Genomic DNA, 17092 nt, shown 5'->3' with positions numbered 1-17092 from the left:
GAAAGGGGACAGAACCGGGTTGATCTGTGGAGCAGCGTGCGCGCTGAAAGGATGGGCTGGGCTGGGTGAGGGAGGGGCTGGGACGTGGTTCAGATGGCCGGGGTTGAGGTTAAGGTGTAGAGATTGAGGTATAGATTCGTTTGGGCTCAGAGAGGTAAATGCTGAAGAGAAACCAGAGTTGTTCTCCCCTTTCCCGTGGAGCGTGGGGATGGGGAGGGTGTACGGAACCCTGCGCCTCCTCGGGTTTCCAGGGTTGGGGTATCCGTCTCTGATTCACGTGGGCTGGGTTTCGCACCCGGCCCGGTTCGACCCGAAAGCAGACCCTATTCCTCGGCTTCAAGTCTGTGGTGGCTTCAGCTTTGACAGTTCACGTGCGGCGCCCACTTGGCCTTGGAGCGCAAGCTCAGCGAGGCTTGAGGCTCCTCTTGGAACTGTGTGTTCGCTGGGTTTTCCCAGTTCGCGTGCGGGACTGTGAATTAAGCTGAATTGCATCTTTTCCGCTATTCCCAGGGCCAGCTTGACACATTCATTGCGCTGTAACTGGGTCCATACTGGGCTAGTAATTCACACTCGGGCTTCTGGAGTATCCGTGGCTTACAAAAGTAATGAGAAAGGGGGACGTCAGAAGGAAGACGCTGGGGGTGGAGAGTAGAGGAGGTCAGGCTGGGATGTCACAATACAGCCATACTACTACCTCTAGGTCACACTGCCCTGGTTGGACTTTCCTGTGATCAGGCTGGTGCTGAGGTGATTTTTAAGCTCAGACTTGTTTTGTAGAAGCCTCACTTTGGCAGTGATCCGGGGTGTATGTAGATGGCCTGGAAAGAGGTGGGGATTTGAGACGCTTCCAAAGAACTATCCAGAGAATTTAGCTACTTATACTGGGTGAAGAAGAGGGAAGTGAAAGAGTAGAGAACCACTCAAATTTTCTGGTATCTGTGTTTGGAAGGATGGCGATGCCAAAATACAGATGAAATACAAGAGAGAGGAACTGTAGTTTTTGAAGGGAGGACAAAGGAAGTTGTATTGGGAAGCCCTGAATAGCCCGCTCCTGGTATTTTATTAAGTGAGGCTTTTTGGGGGAGGGGAGAGGTTCTGCATATTTAGCATTTCAACCGCCAGTCTACCTGCTTTTTTCATTGAAATGGTGGAGGTGGGATCAGAGGAGCAGATTTGAAGCCTCCTTCTATTTCACTTTTATAATTGAGGGAGAGCCTATGAGAATCAGTGGGAAAAGTTTTCTTGATCCCTCAAGCAAATGGAAATTTTCACTAAAAAACGTTTACTCAACATACATAGATTACCTATTTTTCTTTTGAGAGTGATACAAGATGGGTTGGATATTTTCTACAGAGTGAAAGATTATCACCAAATATGTAGCAGTTAAAATTTACTGTGTCAGATGCTAAGCATTTTACATGTATTAGTGCATTTAATTCTTAGAACAACCAATTTTACAAAGAAATTGCTGAACCCAGATGTAAAACCCATGCCTTTAGCCACTCTGAAACCATAGAAGTTTGACTCTTTCCTATATAGTTTCCTTTTGTAAGCAGATTATAAATAGAACCAGCCGAAGATAATAAATTGGTATTGTCTGTGAGCAGCTTAAAAAGAAAAACATTTAGCACCAAACTAGTTTTTACCCTTTTGGCACTGGTTCTTGATAGGGCGATTTTTGCCTCCCAGGAGACGTGGCAGTGCCTGGAGACATGTTTGATTTTCACAACTGAGGGGTGAGTGCCATTGGCATCTACTAAGTAGAGGTCATAGATGCTGCTAAACATCATGTACAACACACATGGCAGCCCTCACAACAAAGAATGAGCTGGTCCAAGACATCTATAATGCTGTAGTTGAGAAGTCCTGCCCTGTGGATATTTCTTCAGGTATAGGAAATTGAGATTCACTGATACTTTCTAAAAAACATTCATTTTTTAAATTAATGTTTGGCTTGAAAGTGCATAAAATGTAAACAGCTGGAACAGAATAGCATAATTAGTTTTTCTTTTTTAATGTTTTTATTGATGTTTAGAGAGAGAGAGGGAGGGAGAGAGAGAAACATCGATTGGTTGCCTCCCACACTCACCCCGACCAGGAATCAACCCAGGTATGTGCCCTGACAGGGAATCGAACCTGCATCCTTTTGGTGCATGGGACGACATGCCAACCAACCGAGCCATCCAGCCAGGGCACATAACTAGTTTTTCAAGTGAACCTGTGAGCTGCAATTTCCTAGGAGCTAGTTGTTATAGAATCATGGATTCTTAGATTTGGGAAAGACTTTTGCTTGAAATTATTTTACAACATCCCTGCTATGTTATGATTCACTCTGCTGATAAGTTTCCTGAGTCTGGTTTCCCTGTATTTTAAATCCATATCTACTCTACTTTTAATAATCACTTTCCTTACACTGAACTCCAGTCTCATAGAGTTGACTTTCCTGAATGTGATCCTAGGCCTTGGGACTTAACACTCAGAACAGGCTTGTTACATGTGTAGTTTGTACTGTAACAGTGTTTATATTTTTTTGTTTTGGTACAGATCATTTACTTTAATATGAAATAGTATTTTGTTGGCAGCTTTAAAAAAATAACATTAAACTCAATTGCTGAAGTGTTCTTGGTGGTTGAAAGCACTGGGAATGTATGGGGTTCTTTGGTCCCTGTCAAGTAATGTCACAATGGATCTAAGATTTGTTTTTTTGTTTGTTTTAATTGATTTTAGAGAGAGGAAGGGAGAGAGAGAGAGAGAGAAACATCAATGTGAGAGAGAAACATCGGCCGGCTGCCTCTCGTACGCACCCCAACCAGGGACGGAACCAGCAACCTAGGTATGTGCCCTGACCCGGAATCAAACCCACAATCTTTTAGTGTATGGGAGGGTGTTCTAACCAACTGAACCACACTGGCCAGTATGGATCTGAGGTTTTTAAAGTACTTTCTTAATGTAATGCTGATATATTTGTTTCAAATTGTGCATAGACTCTGAAAACTTAGGCTTTCGAACACTCGTCAATAAAAATTGGCTTTAATAGTTAATGTCTGTTCCAAGTTTTAATAAATTTGCTTACAAACGAGTCTATGAAAACCAGTCCTATTGCCAGTCTTCACCCTCTCCCCACAAATTTTCTAGATTTATAAAATGTATTTAGGTATTTTTCCACTTCCAGATTACAACTTCAGAATATGTTTATGCTAGGACATATAGTGTATCTCTTGTAAAATAGTGTAGCTCTATTTCAGATTAAATAGGATTTTTGTTTAATTGTCTATTGACTTTTATTTTTCAGGGTTCATTGAAAAATCCTTAGTGATATTGACATGTTTCAAGTGACATAAATTAGCCAATGACTCGGAATGATGGATTCCCCGAAGACTGGAAATGGTTTGCCAGTGATTGGACCAGGGACTGATATAGGGGTATCTTCACTCCACATGGTGGGGTATTTGGGAAAAGTTAGTGAACTTATTTTTGCCTCAAGGCAAAGTTGGTTTTTTCCCCCCCTCCTATTTTTGAGACTTGAATTCAGTTTTAATTTTACCAGTTAACTTATAAATAAATTGTATCATCTTCCACGGAAATCTTACAGTATTGGCGAAAGATTGTTTTAATGCATTTACCTCTCTGTGTTTTATTAACATGTGAAAGTAGAAATAAAACATTTCTTACTCTTTGAAAATATGGAACATGCACTTTCCCTGACAATTAACATTACCTTTTTTTCTTGCGAATAAACCTGATGTTATTTTTAACACTTAAAACTTAGTATTTAAAACTACAATATATTCTTTTTGGATTAATAGATATATTTAAGGCCTATATGCATTTTTTTTATTTGCCATGTTGAAAATATCTTGCCAGGATACTTAGAGGTGAAAGCTGTAATTCTTTTCTGGTTGCTTTTCCATTTAACATTTTATAATTTGGTACAATCTAGGAATGTCTATATTTTAATTTACTTTATTTCTCTTTTAGAATTATGATTCTGCTAACATCCTGTCAGATGGGTATTGCCCTGCATGTAGAGAGAAGGGAAAGTTAAAAACCTTAAAGATTTACCGAATTAGTTTTCAAGAATCTATCTATTTGTGTGAGGATCTACAGGTAAAGTATTAATTTTAGATAGTATCGAGGTTTTGGCCTTTTGCTTTTTTTCTTCAGTGTTTAAGTTTGTGCTCGTTTTGCATTTTTATGACTGTACATTTTTAATACTTAGATAATCAAGAGTTTCTAGATCTGTCTGGTATACTGTTAAATATTTTCCATTTTTCCACCTGGTTTCCTGAGTTATGCAAGAAGGTGTTTGTTTTTATTGTCATTAAACTTTTGAGAGGAAAAAATACATTTCAAGATTTATTTATTTTTTTTAACCTAGGGGGAGGACTTACTAGCTTTTGGTATGTAGTAGGTAATCTCTTTTCTCTGGTTTATTAACTTTGGGAACTTATTGGAAAAGTTATTAATCTCTACATGTTATGTACTTAAGGTTCTAAATATCTTTTAGGATTAATTACAGTAATTTGTATCTGTGGTACACATTTGAACTCGTTAAACTCCATAATACTGTATGTTTTATTACTTGACAGTTATGAAACTGTTATATACACACTTAATTCTCAAAATTTTGCAAGGTAGGTATTCCTGTTTTGTGAATAAGAAAACAGATGCAGAGAGTTTAGGAACTCAAGATCTCCCTGAAGTGGCAAAACTTTGATTGGAACAGAGCCTTATAATTTCAGATACTTTTATTCCAGGTAAACTAGCAGTTCATCAGGATCACCTGGAGTGCTTTTTAGAAATTCCTGGGCCTCACGTAGATGCTGATAAAGCAGACTTGACCCAGAATTCTGTAGTTTTGTAACTTTTGAGGGTGAGTCTAATGATTAGCCAACTTTGAAAATACTAGTCTAAATTCCTCTGTTGTTGGTAGATAATTTGCTGGGCATAACTTGAAGAAAATCCCAGGCATTCTTACAATTAGGAATAAATTGGTTTTGCCTTTATTTGATAAAATATTTTTTCGAGCATCACCATGTTGGCACTGTTTCATATGCTAGGATACAATGAATAAAACAGTTTTTTGCTCTCAAGAAGGTTATGTTCTAGAGTGGGGGAAAAAATAAGTAAAGTATATATTTTTGTGTGAAGTGATGAAAAGTGCTACGAAGAAGCCCCAGCTGGGTGGCTCGGTTGGAGCCCTGTCCTGTGCACCAAAAAGATTGCAGGTTGGATTCCAGTCAGGGCACATACCTAGGTTGCAGGTTTAGTCAACAGTCAGGCTGTGTATGAGAGGCAACTGGTCGATGTTTCTCATATCAATGTTTTCTCTCTCCCCCCCACTCCCTCTCCCCATCTCCCTTCTCCTTCCTTCTTCCTTCCTCTCCCTTCTGCTCTCTCTAAAATCAATAAATAAGCACATCCTCAGTGAGGTTTATTTTTTAAAAAAAGAAGAAAAGTGCTGTGGAAAAAAAGTAAAGCCACAGGGACTGAATTTCAGGGAATGGGGAGATCACAGTTTTAAATGGCGTGGTGAAGGGAACTCTTCATGGAGAAAGTAACATTTGAGCAAAGCCCTGAAGGAGATGAAGAGGAACAAGCTTCCTAGGCAGGGAGAGTCACAGGTATAAGGCTCTAAGAGTAGAGGCTGCCTGTCCATATTTGTGCCACTGCAAGGAAGCATCAGAGTTGGATCTGAGTACATGAGCAGAGTCATAGAAGATTGATCAGAAAAACAATGGGGAGGGGGCTGGACCAAGTAAGGTCTTTATAGGCCATTTTAAGGTCTCTGGATGACATAATCTGACATGTTAAAAGGATTACAGTGGCAGCTGTGTTGAAAATAATAGGTCATGGGCAAGGTCTGAAGTCAGGAGACTGGTTTGAAGGCAGGTGCAATATTCCAGGGGTAGCAAGTATGAGCAAGGTGATAAGGAATGATTGGATTCTGTATATATTTTTAATGTAGAGCCAAAAGGAAGGAATTGCTGAAAGGTTGGGATACATGGTAGGAGAGGGAGAAATCATGGATGATTCCCAGGATTTTGGCTTGAGTGATTGGAATAATGGAATTGCCAATTAACTGAGATGAGAAGGTTTGGGGAAGAGGAACATTGAGGGGAAGACCAGGAGGTTGGGACCAACCAAGCCTGAAACGTCTATGTGGATCAAACAGTTGTATCTGTGTGTGGCATTAGGTGAAGAGTTTGGGATTGGAGATACACACTTGGGAGCCGTCATCATACAGATGATTGAACCACAAGACGGGTAGTTGACCTAGGAGTATGGATAAAAAACTAAACTATAAAGGGGCCTAGTTTATTGGTCTTTTTATTAAGTAGGGGTGCTGACTGTGAGACTGGTAAAGATTGTTTTGCCTCTTAAAAATTATTTTTAAATTTTTAATTGTAAAAAAGTAAAACTTACCATCTTAACCATTTTTAAATGTACAGTTCAGGAGTGTTAGCTATATTAACATTGTTGTACAACAGATCTCCAGAACTCTTTCATCTTGCACAACTAAAACTCTGTCCCCATTAAACAACTCCCCATTTCCCTCCCTCAGCCCTGGCAACCATCATTCTTTCTGTCTCTGGATTTGACTACTTTAGGTACCTCATACAGGTCAAATTATACAGGACATAAACCCTAGATTTTTGGGACCTTGACTTAACGGACTTCTGATTTAACAGACAAAATTTCCAGTTCGTATGTTGTATGTGAAAATTAACACACTGTTAATTTTAAAATGCTTTTAACCAAGATTTGCTTATCATTAAATTAACATTATTTTTTGTTATTTATTCACTAGTTTTTTTTTGAACAAATTTTAATAGGCCGTGTGTTGGAAAAAACACTGTAGTACTTTCCCCAACATAATTAAATATTACATATCTATAACTATAGTCAACATATTTAAATCCAAGAACCACCGTTTATAAACAATGTTCAGCAAATGATTAGCGCATGATCACACTGCATCGCTCAAAGTAATTGGTTTTGTTGTCTTGTGGTATGACTTTCTGCAGCAGTTTTAACTTGAGCCAGCAGATGTTCCAACACGCAGTAAGCCACGTCCCAGCCATGGCATTTGTTTCCTCGCTGTGACTGGTAAATGCATGCATTTACTAGACTTATTCGCCATAAATTTAAAATTACAGTAATGTAGAAGACTTTTCTGTGAAATTAAACTTTTCATACGTACTTAATTTTAATTAGACAAATGTGCCTACATAAGTAAACATAGGTAAACTAATGTGTCAATTTTTTAACATATGCGTTTGGAAAACCTACTTTATTATATAATAAACTAAGACTTTCGGCTTTAACTGACACCCCCTTGCCTGAATTATTCTGTTACATTGTGGTTTTCTTGTGTTTGTCTTTTTCGTGATGGGTTTATTTCACTTAGCATAATGTCCTCAAGGTTTATCCATGTTGCATCATGTAACAGGATTGTTTTACTTTTTAAAGGTTGAATAATATTCCATTTTGTGTATATACCACATTTTCTTTATCTTTCTGTTCATGAACATATGGGCTGCTTCTGCTCTTAACTGTTGTGAATAATGCTACAGTGAACATGGGCGTCCTTTGAGGGCTATCTCTTTGAGGTCCTGCTTTCAATTTTGAGGGGTATATACTTTTTATGACTCTTTGAATACAAAGTTATTGCTATTAATTTTAAAGTTCTCTGTTTATTGACATGTGGTAGGATTTGGGAAGTAAAGGTGTAAAGTTGAGGGTCAAGTTGCTGTTTCATGGTGACTCAACAACTAGTTGCTAACAGAAGGATCTGAAACTTGTTTTCTGTTAGAGAATCTCATAATAAATGCAGTATTATGAGTATCATGTTCACTTGTATTGAAGAAGCTGTATTTTAAATGAGGATTTAGTGCATTTCAGTAATCTGTTGCTGTGAAATGAACCACCTCAAAACTTAGTGACTGAAATAACATAATGGTTTCACTTATTATTCCTCATGATTCTGTAGGTTGGCCAGGCAGTCCTTACACATCAGATGCTGTTGGCTGGGACGACTGAAATGTCTGCATGGCTGACAGTTGGTGCTAGCTGCTATTTGGAAACTCAGCTCAGACAGTCAGCCATGGTCTCAGGTCTTTTCCACAAGGGCCTCCCTGTGAGGCTTATTGGGCTCCTCACAGTATGATGGCTGGGACTGAGAAGGAGTGCTCCAGAAGGAGGGCTCCAAGAGACAAGCCCAATGAGCCAGTGCTTATCACGCCTTCATGTACATCATGCTTGCTAATGTCCTGCCAGAGCTAGTCACATGGCCTGGCCCAGAATTGTGTAACAGGCTGATTCTTCGAGGGTATGAATACCAGGAGGTGTGGTTCTTAAGTTCACTAGAGGCCATTGAAGGAGCAGCCTGCCATACTTTGTAGAAGGTGGCACATTTTATTTTAATTATTTATTTATTTAATTTTTTTAAGTTTATTTTTTATTGTTGACATTATTACAGATGTTCCCTATTTCCCCCCACTTTCCCCCTTCACCCAGCCCCTGCCCCACCCCAGGCCTTCACCACATTATATTTATTTATTTCAATTACAGTTTATATTCAATATTATTCTGTATTAGTTTCAGAAGTACAATATAGTAGTTAGTCATGTGCTTTATGAAGTGGTCTCCCTCTTATTTCAGGTACCCACCTGGTGCCATACACAGTTATCACGATATTGACTATATTCCCTGTGCTGTAATTTACATCTCTGTGACTATCTGTACCTACCAATTTGTACTTCTCAGTTCCTTCACCTTTTTCACCCAACCTAGCTCCCCTCTGTCAACTGTTAGTCTGTTGAAGGTGGCATGTTTTAAATGAGGGCACATAGAATATATATTTCTTGAATTTGTCTTGTAAAATATTTTGCTAGTTTTCAAACTTAGGGAAAATTCATTGATTAGCAATATTTTACACTGTTGATATTAGACTGAAATTGTATTAATGTACATCATTAATGTACATTAATGATGAAGTCATTAAAATTCACCAAATTTGACCCTTAAACCCAATAAGGATATAAAATTGATGTTCTGATTATTCTCAGATTAGTATTCAGTTTTAAAATTAAGAAACAAATTACTCCATGCAACTTTTTTTATTTGAAAATACTTTTCTTATTTTTAGTGTTATGCAGTTTACCTGTCCCAAAATCAGTAACACTTATCATAAAATGTTTCTTTACACTGTTGAAAATTTTAAATTCACTTGACATTAACTTTTTATTGAGACAAAAGTATGTATGTTTTCCTTGTTAGCTTAACCTAGTGTGATTCAGATTAAAGCCTTGGTCAAATTAACTGGGAAAAGTTATTCTTTTGGGAACCGAATTTTTAATTAAGTAGTTGTTTATCCCTAGTGTCTTCAAATTTAGATTGGTAATATACTCTCTCATGTCAAATTAATGCTAAAATTTTATACATATTTTTCATGACTTAGAAAGAGTAAAGTAATATTTGAGCTTTGAATTTTTGTAGTTTTTATCATTTTATTTTTTCTTCCTAGTGCATCTATCCTTTGGGCTCTAAATCACTTAACTTAATTTCTCCTGATTTGGAAGATCATCACACTCCAAATAAGCCTCAAAAAAGAAAGCTCTTGGAAACCAACTATAAAGATTCACCTTCTTTAGCAAATTCCAAAAAGATTAAAAGTCATATTGCTATTGATGGTGAACAGGCTTTGAGCAGCAAACATAATGAAGAAGCATATAATGAAACCTCATCAGACTTACCTGATTCACTGCACAGTGGTCAGCAGAGTCCAGTCAGGACCTCTGATTTCCTGGGGCAGGATAAGATTTTGGAAGCAGCTGTCATTGATGTGGCTGCTGAAGAAGATGCTACTGCAGTCAATGTTTCTGGAACTGGAGAGACTGATCTTCAGAATGAAGGAAGCATGTCTGAACTGGAAATGCCACTGGAGAGCAGATACATACAGTTTTGCCAGACTTCATGTGTTCAGTGGAAAAATTCTCATGCCCTCTGTTGGTTAGACTGTATCCTGTCAGTATTGGTGCATTTGGAAGTGGTAAAAAATGCGGTGATGACTGACCTGTGCCCTAAAGAGGAATCTGTGTTCTGGCAGTTGTTGACAAAGTATAATCAAGCCAGTGAGCTGCTGCACACCAGCCACTTGGATGCAGTTAAAGGTTGGTAATAATATTTCCCTTTAATTTGTAAAGAGATAAAAGTTGAGTTTTGTCTCACAGATGTGGAAAAGATGCCATCATTAGCCTCTGTTTTACATGGAGGCCTGGGAGCAAGGAGCCCTGGGAGTGTCATGAAGCTTGAGATAACACCAGTTGCATTATCCTGACTGGTGAAAAAGACGTCTTTTTAAAAAACTGAGTGAAGATAAAAGAGGGTATAGTGTATCTTTGCTGTCAGGGTAATGGTGATCATCATAGAGCCCATCAGTGTAAAATTTGAAGTTTTTAAATTTCCATAAAGCAGAATAAAAAAGTAAATACAAATCACGCACAGTTTATCAGTTCCCCCCAAATCTCTCTTCATAGTGAGGGATATATTTTTTTTAGTTTCTATAAAATAGGATACCCATGAAACCACCTCCCAACCCAAGAAAACTTAAAATATTCCCAGTAACTTAACATCTACCTATGTGTTCCTCCCCATCTCACCCTCTACCCCCCCCCCCCCCGGTAGGTAATCATCATCCTGGAATGTTTTATTCCTTCTTAATAGTTTTTGCTACAAATGTATGTTCTAAATAATATATTGTCTATTTTGTTTTCAACTTTATACAAAGGATATACAGTATGTCTTCTGGGACCATTTTTCATAAAGATTTATCTATAAAGCTGCTTGTATTTGTGATTTATTGATTTTCATTGCTATAGAACATTTCCATATTGTAAATATATCGACATATTTATTCATCTGTCAGTGGGGTTTTTTTTGCCATTATAAATACTGCTGGTCATCCCATGCAATGAAAGGTCGCTCGTTCAATTCCCGGTCAGCGCACATGTCTAGGTTGCAGGTTCCATCCCCAGTTGGGGCACGTGTAAGAAGCAACCAATTGATGTTTCTCTCTCCCCCCCTCCTCTCTCTAAAAAATCAATAAACATGTCCTTGGGTGAAGATTAAAAAAAATAAAAACATACTCCTGCTGTGACTTCTCAGGCAAGTCTCCTGGTATACAAAGAGCATTGCCCTTGGATATACCATAGGAATGAAATTGCCAGATCATAGGCTCTGAGTTCAGTTTACAGTATAATGGTGAATTGTTTTCCAAAGTGTTTGTATCAGTCAGTATTCCCATTAGCAGTGTATGAGAGATCTTGACTCATATATTCTCCCTTGGCTGTTTTCATGCTTGGAGATTTTGCTATGTGAATGATGTAAAATAAAATAGTCTGTGGTCTTGGTTTGCCTTCCCCAGACTTTAAACAGATTCAATAGCTTTTCATGTATATGCTTCCTCCTTTGTAAAATGCCTGTTTGTGCTTTATCCCTATTGTCATGTTCTTATTGGTTTGTATGAGTTAAGTGTTTTTATATTTATTGGACATATATTTTTATGTCCGATATGTGTTGCTAAATCTCCCAACTTTTATTTTGTACATTTACTTTTTTAAAGGTATCTTTTGATGACAGAAATCATCTTTCCTTTTACAGCTAGTAATGTGGTTTTTAAAATAAATCTTTCCCCCAAATTAGAAAGTCCTCGTGTACTTTCACTGAAAACTCAAAAGTTTTGCTTTTGACATTGATATTAGTTCTGCTGGAGTTAATTTTTGTGTGTGGTGTGTGGTAAGGACACATTCCCCCCCCCCCCCCGGCATAGCCAGTTTTTCTAGCTCTACTTTTTGTTGCAATTGATCTTCCACTTTTATCATGTAGCATTCCACATGTGTGTGCAGCTGTTTCTTAACTCTTGTTCTCTTGGTCACTTTATCTGTCTCTGAACCAGTACCACACAATTTCAATTATTAGGACATTGGCCCGGCTGGGCGTGGCTCAGCGGTTGAGCATCTACCTAGGATCCAGGCAATCGGGGTTCAATTCCCGGTCAGGGCACATGCCTGGGTTGCGGGCTCAATCAGTGACTCTCTCATCATTGATGTTCCTGTCTTTCTCTCTCCCTCTCCTTTCCTCTCTCTGAAATCAATAAAGATATATTCAAAAAAAAAAAAAATTATTAGGACTTTTTAGGTCTTTTTTTCTGGTAGTATAAGAATTCTTACATTTATTAACTTGACTTCGGTCATGCAATCTTTTTTATCCTCACCTGGGGATATTTTTTCCATTGCTTTTCAGAGAGTGGAAGGGAAAGAGAGAGAGAGAAACACTGATGTGAAAGGGACACATTGATTGGTTGCCTCCTGCACACATGCCGACCGGGGCCAGCCGTGCATCTAGCCTGCAGTGGAGGCACATGCCCTTGGCCAGAATGGCATCCAGGACCCTTCAGTCCGTAGGCCGACGCTCTATCCACTGAGCCAAACAGGCCAGGGCATGTAGTCTTTTATATAAATCTTACCCACTGTTTCCACATTGGTGACCATTCACGCTGCTTACTGTTTTTTGCTCTGAGGAATAAGCACTATGACAAGTATCTATATATTCTTTGAATCCATTGCTGAGTATATCCTAGAAGGGATATTAAAATATGAACATAAAGAGTTTTTCTGAATGGCTTTCCAGAAGGCTTACACCAACATACAATTTTATTTGCATATGTAAAATAAATGTCCCAGAGCACTCTGATCACTTCTGGGTGTAAACGTTTAAAAACTTAAAATTTTCGTTAGTTAGGAAATATTTCCATTTCACTTTCTTTGAGATTTCAGAAGTTATTTTTGCAATTCTTAAAATTCAATTTTTCACAAGCATTTTTGCTTTTGTCTTTTCTCTATTCCAGTTTTCTGTTGTTACAGGGACTCCAATACTGAGTCAGTAATGATTGTTCAGTTGATTGTTGCAGAAGAGCATATCTCTTGTTCAAGTTTTGACTTAAATATTAAATTAGTTTTATTTTTGTATTTTAATCTTATAATATTTTACAGGATAATTGCAGTTTTTATAATATGGTTGTAATTAATTTGTTTGAGCTGCATTACTTTGAATTGTAAGTGTTTGAGGAACTATATGGTATAACCACGGAGAGGGTAGGAAGAATTAAGAAAATTTTGTGTTTTACATTTTGTCTTTGCAAACTTTATTGCCTGATAAACTTTCACTCTTGGCAGTGTCTTACTTTTTTTTGGAAAAGATATAGATTGATGAGAAATTGATAATGTTCTGTACTTTATTTTTAGATAGAGATTATAAAAAACTTACCTCAGAAATATTTGCAAAGATAGAGACCTGTCTGAATGAAGTCAGAAATAACATTTTCATCAGGCTTCAGCCTCAGCTTAGATGCACATTAGGTAAGTAATTTGTATAATTTAACTGTGTAACTCATCTGCCATAAAGAAAAACTTAGATCATAAGGAAATATAATACTGTTTTATTACTTTGATGATCCAGATATTGGGGGAGAAAATCTGGTGGTTTCACTTAGGAATTGACCACTGGTTAAATCATCGGTGGGCAGACCTGGTCCATGTAAATAATGCGAGCAGTGTTCCACCACTAGAGTGGATGCTGGTCTTAGAAACAGGTTGAAGACTCAGGGATACCCTTGTTGCTTTTCCAGTACTTTTCCCCAGCATTTTCAGCATTGTTTGTGCATTCAAAAACACCTAAGGAATTTAAAAGTAAACAATAGTGCCAGGGGCCAATTAAATAAGAATCTCAGGATGGAGCTCAGGTATTAGGAATTTTAGAATTCCCATGTGACTTATTTTTTTGAATCATTTCTGTCCATCAGTTTATTAAGTTCTTTAGATTCCACATATAAGTGAGATCATGTGATGTTTGTCTTTCTCTGCCTGGCTTATTTCGCTTAGCATAATACTCTCCAGGTCCATGACATGTGACTCTTAACAGGTGGACAAGGTTGAGAATCTCTGGTTTAAACCAGCCAGAGTAATTCTACTTTGCCTGCTGGTGATTGGTTTAGAAATGGATGGATGGTACGAATTTTGCCAGTGGGATATGAGGAGAAATATGCTGATGACCTTTTGGGGACACTTTCTTACCTTTAAAATGGGGTACAAGAATAAGACCTGCTTTGTCTTCTATTGGCTTTTGGCCTCTGGGAGCAGTGTGGAGCAAGGGCACTACATCTCTATCTGGGCCTTTCTAAATGTTTCTAGTATTGCAAAGAGGAGCTGTAATGATTAGTTTGTTTGAGGGGGATGTCTATTTTATTTCTATTTATCCTTGTATTAACTCTTCTATTAATATTGTATTGTAGAAGCAGAATATATGGTACTCTTATTAGTATATTACCCATTATTAAATTATGTGAAATATCAATGCCTTCAAGTTTTTCTCTCAACAAGTGCATTTATTTTATCAGAACCAGATATTGTATCTGAATCTGTGCTGCTTTTGCATGGTAGTATCTCCTACTTTGTTTCAGTTTTGTCCCCTAGTTTTACTATCTTATTTTTCATGAACTCCTACAGATAAAAGTTTACTCTGTTATAATAATAAACTGATTTTCCATATGCCAAGTCTTTCACATTGCCTCCTCTAGATCTAAAGAGGCCTTGTCTAATTTATCATTAGGTGGGATCTCAGATGGGATGAATATTATTCTCAAAGTGTAATTAACATATAGTAAAACCCCTTTTAGATGTATACGGTTGTGTAACCATTACCATAATCAAGGTATGGAATGTTTTATCACCCAAAAATTTTTTCCCAGGCTCCTTAGTAGTCAGCCCCCTTCCTTACCCAACCACTGATCTGTTGGGTGAACACTCATTTCAAGGAGTTTTTTTCTAAGTTCACCAGAGTATAGACTTGATTGGCTCCCATTTTGCATTTTGCAAGTATCATTTCCCTCCTAGCATGACCTGAGATGTTTTATTCAGGTTCCAGACTCCAGGTTTCAGTTGAATTAGAGTTACTTCTCGCCCTGGCCGATTTGGCTCAATGGTTAGAGCATTGACTCATGGACTGAAGGGTCCTGGGTTCGATTTTGACCAAGGGTACGAACCTCGGTAGCAGGCTCATCCCCAGCCCTGGTTGGTGCATGTGCAGGAGGCAACCAATCGATGTGTCTCTCTCACATCGGCGTTTCTCTCTCCCACTCTCTCTGAAAAGCAATGGAAAAAATATCCTCCAGTGAGGATTGAAAAAAAAAAAAAAGTGACTTCTCCCCCAATCTGAATCAGCACCCTTATCCCTGGTAATTATGTTTGGAACAAGGTTGAATCTTGCTCACTGCCACCTTGGGCCTGATTTTCTTTGTAACAGAGAAGGGAATTTTAAATGATTATTTGTTTAATCATAGCAATTAGGCGAGCACTCGGCTCTCCTAAGACAGTAGAATGAACCCTTCTCATTTGTGTTCCTACCACTCAATCATTCAGCAATCCTAGGTGCTGTATTAGAGCTTAAGATCTTACTAATGAAATCTGATCTTTGCTTCAGAGAACAGTGTAAAATCTTACCATGTGTGTGTTCTCGTTCAGAATATTAACATGTATTTTAAAGTACCAAATAAAGAGAAGTAGAATCTGTACTGACCCTGAATTTTGGTTAAATTTTTTAAGATCAGCCACTTTTTCATTGTCATTATTGTTTTTGAAAAACACTTCATAAACTATCCTCTCTGTTCTCCCTCCCCACAGTTTAAGAAATATAACATTACAAATACAACTCAGATCCCCCTGTACTCTTCCCCAATTCTTCCTTACCTCTCCATAAAGGTAACTACTATCTTCAGTTTAGTATTTTCTTTTCCTCTGATGTCTATATTCCTTTTTTTTTTTTAAAGAAAAAGCTAACATTATGGCTTTTACTTATTTATGTGTAAGTCAAAAGAGTAATTTAGTCTGAGTGTTGTGTACCAGCGTATGGACAGACAGATAAGTAGAACAGAATAGCCCAGATCAGGACCCCCCCCTTTTGATTACTTTATGCTGTGATGGAGGTGGCAGATACCTAAGAAAGAAATGGCATCAATTGGTTCCTGATACAGGGGAAAAATTGGATCCCTACTTGACACCAAAATCAGAAATAAACTTCAGAATGTTTAAAGACCTAAACATGAAAAGCAGAGTTGTAAAACTTTGGAAGAAAATATAGGTGAATACTTTATCATTCATTGGGGAAGAATTTCTTAAATAAGTTACATAAAAGATTGGTAAGTATGATTACATTCAAGTTTAAAGCCTCTGGGAAATGATTGAGCAAAGAAGCAGTATCTGGCATATCTTATAAAGAACTCTTGTATGTCAGTTAAAAAAGGCAACCCGATAGAAAAGTGGTCAGAAGACATTAATGAACAATTAACAGAAGAGAAAACTTGAATCATTAGACAGCAAAGAGTCACTGAAAGGTTTGCATCATGGAAAATGAAGATAGTTGGGTAGGAGTGGGGGTTAGGTTACTAAAGGCAAAGAAACCACTTAACTAATTTAGGCAGGAGATTATAAAAATCGGAAATAGTCACTGGTGGTATATGTTTTCTAGTAGATTGCTTTATATTTCATTCCCATAAAATTTATAATCAAAGGAAAAATAATTTAGATAAATTTAGGAGCTATATAAATTACCTAAAATGATCTGTAATCACACAACTTATTTAAAAGTATGTTTTGAGTTCTTTCATATTTTGATTCATTGAGAACTTTATGTATTTTTAGGCCTGAAGATTCTGTGTTGTCATTATGAAATGTAAATTATTTCCTTTTTCAATTAATATTTAGTTAAAATAAAGTAAACACTTAAAGGCTGAGAACTAATTACAGATTCATGCTATACTACATCCTGTTTACCCGTGGTATTGCATATGTTCATTTTAGGAGACTGATTTGTATTTATTTTTGTTTATTAAAAAGATTTTGTTTTGATTTTATGTTTTTGTACAAAAATAACAGCAGGACTATACCACAAAGCTGCCTATTAATATAGCCTTTGTAAATACTGATATTAGAGTATGTTTAGGCAATAACAGCTACTACTGTTCTGCCTTTTGGTC

The 17092-nt window shown here is 37.4% G+C and overlaps 1 protein-coding gene across 4 annotated transcripts in view; it reads left to right on the top strand.

Annotated features, from left to right (window-relative positions):
- Positions 1-17092, top strand: part of USPL1 (ubiquitin specific peptidase like 1) — a 31576-nt gene that overhangs the window by 178 nt on the left and 14306 nt on the right. Inside the window, exons 2-6 of one of the 4 annotated variants that reach the window (XM_081130111.1) lie at positions 2728-2833; positions 3293-3422; positions 3979-4107; positions 9530-10175; positions 13308-13421. In XM_081130111.1, the coding sequence (XP_080986237.1) occupies positions 3360-3422; positions 3979-4107; positions 9530-10175; positions 13308-13421 (952 nt within the window). In that variant the 5' untranslated portion in view covers positions 2728-2833; positions 3293-3359. Of the gene's footprint in view, positions 1-2727; positions 2834-3292; positions 3459-3978; positions 4108-9529; positions 10176-13307; positions 13422-17092 lie in introns of all 4 variants that reach the window. The other 3 variants (XM_081130109.1, XM_081130112.1, XM_081130110.1) reach the window with 3 other exon arrangements.

This window comes from Miniopterus schreibersii, assembly GCF_964146895.1.
Source record: "Miniopterus schreibersii genome assembly, chromosome: 2".
Classification (NCBI taxonomy): domain Eukaryota; kingdom Metazoa; phylum Chordata; class Mammalia; order Chiroptera; family Miniopteridae; genus Miniopterus; species Miniopterus schreibersii.
Note: the sequence above shows the minus strand (reverse complement) of the source record. Positions and strands in the feature narration are given on the sequence as shown.